The 6,981-nt window shown below is 40.4% G+C and overlaps 1 protein-coding gene and 1 long non-coding RNA gene across 20 annotated transcripts in view; one reads left to right on the top strand and one right to left on the bottom strand.

Moving 5' to 3' along the window:
• DLGAP1 (DLG associated protein 1) overlaps positions 1-6,981 on the bottom strand; it is a 401,209-nt gene that overhangs the window by 60,364 nt on the left and 333,864 nt on the right. For 13 of the 18 annotated variants that reach the window (XM_030266041.4, XM_030266040.4, XM_041714249.2 and 10 more), the window contains one exon: positions 4,994-5,134. The exons of the other annotated variants lie outside the window; for them this stretch is intronic. In XM_030266041.4, the coding sequence (XP_030121901.1) occupies positions 4,994-5,134 (141 nt within the window). The remainder of the gene's footprint in view (positions 1-4,993; positions 5,135-6,981) is intronic. 18 annotated transcript variants of the gene reach the window in all.
• LOC116807942 (uncharacterized) overlaps positions 1-6,981 on the top strand; it is a 49,517-nt gene that overhangs the window by 21,038 nt on the left and 21,498 nt on the right. Inside the window, exon 2 of one of the 2 annotated variants that reach the window (XR_012054096.1) lies at positions 3,709-6,196. This is a non-coding gene — a long non-coding RNA (uncharacterized lncRNA). Of the gene's footprint in view, positions 1-3,708; positions 6,945-6,981 lie in introns of both variants that reach the window. The other variant, XR_012054095.1, reaches the window with a different exon arrangement.

Here is a 6,981-nt window from a genome sequence, read left to right as displayed (position 1 = left end):
CAGCTTGCTTAAGTGCCCCAAATATGGCTTTGTTGGTCATATTGTCTTGGTTTGGAGGTCAGTAGAAGTTGCCTACTGAAACATTCCCCTTGAAGATGACTTCTCTGATCTTAACTCAAGGGCATTCTGTAGGGCTTCCACAGTTGCTGTGGTTGACTTCCATGCATCAGAACTTCCCCTTGACAAAGAGTGAGACTCCTCCAGTTTTGCCCTGCTGGTCTTTTTGAAACAGCCTGTAGCCATCCATCACAATCCTCCAGTCATGTGAGCTGTCCCACCATTTTTCATTTATTCCTGCTCTTGATGAAACCCTTAGTCCCTGGTGCCACTTGGGCCACCAGTTTCAATCTAAGTTGCTGTCTGCCGCTCTTTGTGTGGACAGAACCTGCAACGACTTTGTGCTTTTTTCTCCTCACAGCTGCTAAGTTTTACTGAACCTTGCAAACATCGAGAAGACATTTTAAACAGAAACATATTTATGAAGTTGGGGGTATTGAGAGAAGAACAAACAACAGAATACCAGCGATGAATTTTGAAATCACTGGCTAAATTTTGCCTTCTAGCACACCCAATCAATATTTACAGACTTTTTTTGAATATATGTACCTGAAACCCATTTTTTTCACTTGTGAATCTCAATTATGTGCAATTACTTACTAGTCTGATGTGCTGTCCTTTGCAATTCCTTAGTAGATTTTAATGAATTTTTTTTTCATTTTAAAGAATTCTTTTTTCATTTATTTTAATGAAAAAAAAATTATTTATTTGCATCACTGCTTCTAGAACCCATAGAGTAAAACCGAAACATCTAAATAGTTTTGGACAATTCATAAAAATGCCAGATTGTCTTCCCTAGCCTTCTGCACTTCAATTTTGGCACTTCTGGCACACTTATATCAAACCCACACTTTAAAATAAAATGTCTGTCAAACAGAAAAGAACAACATTGATCAGGAAAGAAATTTTGTTATCCATCTTCCAACTGCACATTGCAAAAGTTGCAGTTTCCTAAAAAGGACAACTTTGAAAAAGTAATTGCCAGTTTAATTTTTAAGAGAACTGAATGACGAGATTTTCTGCTATGTTAATACTTGAAGCTTTACTTCTAATTTTTCATCAATAATAAACACAGGAGTGCAGAGATGTCAGTAGCTGGGTTTACAGAAACTCAACACATAACTAGAGATAATGCTGAAGAACAACTGCAAACACACGGCAGCACCTCCTCACTCTGCCCACAGCTGCATAGAAGGCTGAACAAGTAAGATGAAAGATTTGTTAGAATTATCACATGGCAAGGTATTAAAATGCTGCAACTTGACCCAAAGAGGTGACACAAAAAAATAATTTTGTCATGACAGATTTTGTTTGCCACTGGCTTTTTGAAGGTGAAGGCACATGATGGCTTCTTTTTTCTTATGGCTGGGAAAAAGGTGTCCATGTCCTCCAACAGCTATTGCCACTTACTTTCTTGATGCTGTCTGTGTCAGCAAGAACCATTTGGACCTTCCTTCTGGAACTCAGGACCAAACAGCCCAAATTTGAAGATCAGGAGGAAGACCTAATGCCAACAGTTCTTCATCTAGTAGCTCTTCTTTCTATCCTGTTCCCAGGCCTGTGACTCTGGCAAATGACTAATTCACTTACAGGGCATCACAAACTTAGAGAGCTTTCTAAATTGGTACATTCAGATCCTGCGCTGCAAAGCAGGCTCCTGGGACACAGAGCTGCGATTGAGCCTGCTTGAAAACCAGCTCAGGCTATATGCTTTTGCAATCTGGTGATAATAAAAACCAGCAGTATACCTCCTAGGCCTCTTTTCCAGCCTGTTGATAGTTCTATGTGTTTAATATGTAACTGGCATCAGACAAAGGGAAGAAAGCCTATAGGGTCAGAAATAGAAAACACACACTAAACCAGATGCATTGCAGCTATCATAGTTTCCACTTACTTTTGCACATCTTTAATAATTGCCAATCTGAAATGGGACCAGCTGACAGGCTGCAATATATAACAAATATGTTCATGTTTATATGTGTGCCTAGCTTCCTTTCCCAAATGTACATGTTTGAAAAGCCTCGTGTTTTGCAGCCTCACCCAAACATCTGCAATCATTTATGGACTAAAACAGCTTGCCATCTCAGCCTAGGTTTTTCAATGCACACTACAACTGATGCCATTGTGGTATTTTGTATTTTTAAAAGAAACAAATATGTTTCCAGGCAAACCACATCACAGAACATGCCATAGTTATCAGTTCAAAGATCCTCACTGACTCAGCAGCTAGTGCTGTGTTTCATCTAGTCTTCCTGAGGTCAGGCAGGGAAATGGTAGCCCAGGAATACACATCTGTGTGTATACCAACAGCTTCAGTCTTCAGTTGTTCTCTCCTCAACTGCCCCCTGAAATAATTCTCAGCAAAGCACAAAAGCTGTCAAGTACAGGCTTGGCCAAAGCTTTCATATGAATCACACTACATTCTGGAGTGGCTGTGTTTGTGTGCCATTTTAGGGTTGAATGAAAACAGACTGATGGAAATGGACATTGTTACTGCCCTCACAGTGCCATCACATTATTATAAAGAGTCCCTTAAACTTATATACAAAAATGTGTCCTGCTTACATTTTATCTTTTCCATAGCCAACACCAGAACTAGGGTTAGAAATATACTCCCAAAGGATCCTGGAAAGTGGAAGTAAGGCAGGATTCAGGATGGACCACTTAAACCTTTGCTTCTCCAATTTAGCAAAAGAAACTAGACATAGTTTGGATTCTTAAAGGACCCATCATGGATCCAGGCTCCAGTGAGAAACAGTGATTAGACTGGACACACCAGAGGCAAAACAGAACTGGCTCTGGGGCTGCTCCTGAATGAACCTGAGCATGGTTTGAGTTTGTAACCTCATGCAAATTCTGGGCTGAGGCCTCTGAAACTTTCCTGATGCAAATTCAGCTGCATAAATGAAACTAAGGTGTTGTAGTAAAGGGGAGGAGTGGATGCTAACAGCTTAGCATTGGCAGGCACTGATTAAATACTTTGATGACTTTGATGACAGGTTAACAGTGATAAAGTTCCATCAAGTTCTGAAGGCATCCAGATATTTCTAAAGAAATATCCTGTACTGAAATTAGAGGAATAAGCTGTTCAGGGGATTCAAAGGAGTGATGAGTTTTTAAATATGTAAATAATTTGGATTTACCTTGGTAAATAGGTTTTAACACAGCTGAGATAAGGAAAATGTGCTGTAGCAGAAATGTAGACATTGTATTTCAGATGAGGTGGAAGGGCTTCAGTTTCAGAAGACCACAAACATCAAATGAAGTGTCTTAATATCTTGATATAACAACTTCAGATAGAAATAAAGAAAACAAAAGATGGCTGTAAGAGTCATTCAGAGTTTTACTCCTGGAAATCAGTCTCTGTGTTACCACTGGGATTACTATCCACTGCTTCTTTTCCCAGTTTGAGGTCTGACATATGGACACATACAGTGACGTGAATAAAATAAATTTTTATCATAGTTTATATGTCCTCATGAAAGGGCTCCAAAGAGTGAGTGTTCTTTAAAGTAGGCATTCAAAAGCACAGGTATCTGAAAACGTGTTGTTAAAGGAGAGCTATATAAGCTTTACAAGCTGTAAATTTTCCCAAGGGCAAGATGTTTTTTTTTTTTCTTTCTTCTCACAATTGAAGATTTCTTTTCACAGACCCAGATCCTGAAAGATCCTAGTGAGAAATGATTCTTCATGTTACAAATGCCTCCTCGCTGTCCCTGCAACCTGCCTAGCAGAGCTTTTTGAGCTTTAAGGTAATATCACAGTGAATAGCTTTGAATGTAAGTCATGCTTGGCATTTCAGATTTTAACTGTTTATAGTGCTCTTGGGTTTATACAAATATGACAGTTCCAATGTTTGCTCTGGCACTTTTGTCTTAAGAACTATCCACCATGATTTTACGTTTTGGGTGATGTGTTTCAGATCTATAAAACAGTTTGTTTTGGATATCTGTACTTAATGGAGGACAGTTGCTACAGCCACAAGGTCCTGTGCAGCTTCTATCCATTCTCCAGCAAGCCAACATTTTCCAGGCCAAACATCAGGATTCATCATAAAAGCTGCTGTAGAAAAAAGTTTATTTCCCATCACATCAGTGCTACAATGCCCTTGCAGAAGAAACACTTGCACTACTCAGGAGCTGTGAGCAAGTCACAGAGAAACGGCACAGGGATGTGTTTGAAAGTCTGTAATGGAAATGTCCCCACTGAATGGGCTGTTCACAAAGGATCACTTCAGCTCCTTCCAGAGCATGTATTAAGGACAAGATCTGATGGCATTTGTTTTCACTGGTAGCAGTTTTTCCCCCTCTTTCTCTCTCTTTCTTATTTTTTTTTTTTAATTAAGTCCATTTTCACAGCATGGGTCCATAAAACAGCTGTATTAGCAGAGTTGGAGGGAGAAAGCAATTGAAACTGGACTAGGGATACTATACGGAAATATAATTTCTGAAGACAGCATGTCACCACTAAAATCTAACTTTAGGTCTGACTTTACACTGACTATGAGAGCAGCGCAGGGAGTTTTATTTTCCTATTCTGAAGCTGGTTTTATAAGAACTTCTACTTCATACTGTAGGAAGTATAAAATTTATACTGATTTTTATTGATTTTTACCTTCAAAATGAGGAGCAATTACTTACTTTGTAACCAAGGAATCATACCTGACTTCACAGAGATACTGATATTTGAACAGATTTGTAAAACCAAAACTACTTAAACATCTAGTCTGCATAGAGGTTTCTGAGAATTTTGCCTATCTACATCATCAAATACATAAATACAGTTCTCCTCCTCTACATTCAGGTTGGTGTAGTTGAGGCAAGAGTGTGATTCCAGTTCTGTCAGAGTTCTTTTTTACCTATCAGAAAAAAAAGGTTTACTGCCTGGATAATTAATGTATGGTTCTGTTTTAATTAATCAACAATTAAACACCCACCTCTAATAACGCCCAGATCTTTTAAAAGATCTTGACAATGCAAGTCATCCACCCGGATGTATGAAGCGTCTTCTATGTTCGCCATTGTAAGAATGCCAAGATCCTCTTTTTGTGCTGGTGAGCTCTGTAAAGCTGACACACCTAAGAAGAGAATAGGCTCATCTCCATTAGATCTTACACACCTGCAATAAAACTGTTAGGAAAAATAGTTTTGTTGCAGAATCCTTCACCTTGGCAGCATTGTGAAAGCCAGGGGTATACAATTTAACATTGGGCTCAGCCGGGATTTACTTTGATATTCATCAATGAAAGGGCGATTTTTACAGAATACCCTTTTGAGAATAGAAAATAGAGCTTTGAAGTCTTCTGCTGAAAAGACAGGTGAGCTGATCTTTGCTTCATATTCCACAGGTGACACTCAGTGTAATGGCTGTGGAAAGTTAAGCACCGTTGCAACAACAGAAACTAAAAGCAGTCAGAGCAGAAGCATTCATTACATGCACGGAAAAAGCAGACAGTGACTCTCCACTTTAGTCCTTTGTCTTGGAAGTTCAGCAGTGAATTGGAGAAGCTTTCCACCTGCCCCTGCCATTGTGTGAAGTGTAATGGAATTGGGTCAGTTTGTTCACTGAAATGTTCTTCTAAAAGATACTGGCATAGATTCACCTTGGGACTGACTGTGTGTTTTCTTTCAATCAGTTACTGCAAATTGAGCAGTTGCAAAAGCCTCTCTATGGAGAGCCCAGGGGATGCACTTTTCCTGGTCTTGGCCAGCTGAAACTTCATGAGCAGAAGGCAGCCAGACTTTCAGCAGGCATAAAATGCAGGTATAGCTGCTGAAAGGGCAGCCTGTTTCCAGTACGTAGATAACCCACTTGTTTATTTCCTATCAGTGTATCCAGATTTGCTTCCATGGAAGTTTAGGTCAGCTGGGGAGATGGTTGGAGCCCGGTCATTTTCTACAAGCAGGACTCTGGGGAGCCAGGACTCTGGGGAGCCAGGACTCTGGGAGTATGTGGACTTTACCAGTCAAGACACAGGCACTCTGACGGAGTATCAGCCTGTGTGTGGATGGACCAGGAGAAAAGACTACTTTAATAAACAAGTGAAAAAGGTTACTTCTTACTGCCTGCTCATCTGGCTCTTGACACTGAACTGAAAGGCTCTACTATTGTGAAGAGATGTAAAAAAGTTTACTGGAAGGTGAGTGGGTGTTAAGCAGCAACTGCTTGGTACAAAGAAGCAGAACATTGGAATCAGCACTAAAAACTGGTGAAGAACACCAGCTCTTTCAAACATGATTAGAATTAATGGTTTCACCATTTACATTTTGTGGAGTCATGTCACCTGAATATTTTTCGTCGGGTAGAAGCCTCACACTATTTAAAACATCGTGTCCGGAGGCACTCCCTTCTCCAGTAGAACAATAACTCCCTCTGGTGTTTGCCTGCTATTGTTACTGCCTCCGCCACAGCCAGAGGAAGGAAACCCTGTCAGATGATGTACGAACTATGAACACTCTTTCCTTAACCGATGGCATTTTACACTTCGGGCAGAAAAAAGGCCATTGCTTCCACCGGGCCGGTCCCAGGGGCACTCAGGTCCGGGAACATCACTGCATCGGGAAAAGTGGAATGCCGAACTCCCCTGCTGCCGAGGGCTCATGCTGCCAGAGACTCATTTACATGATCCCTGCATTTATTTAATTACACGAACAGTAGGCTTATTGCAATGTGTCTGGATGCTTTATTTGATGAATGCTGGAACTTACCAATCCAGTCCTGAGCGGGTTGGGATACACATAGGGATATGTCAAATGGCTGGTTGATAGTTCAGAGTTAATGAATTGCTGTGCTCAGCTCTTGGGACAGACAATGTGGAACTGTCATTCAGCTGCAAACATATTTACAGGAATGCTGTCACAGCTTTGAGGCTCAAATCTGACCTACAAGTAAGTTACAAGCTACATCTGCAGGCAGAGGAAGAAA

Source organism: Taeniopygia guttata, chromosome 2 (assembly GCF_048771995.1).
Source record: "Taeniopygia guttata chromosome 2, bTaeGut7.mat, whole genome shotgun sequence".
NCBI lineage: Eukaryota > Metazoa > Chordata > Aves > Passeriformes > Estrildidae > Taeniopygia > Taeniopygia guttata.
Note: the sequence above shows the minus strand (reverse complement) of the source record. Positions and strands in the feature narration are given on the sequence as shown.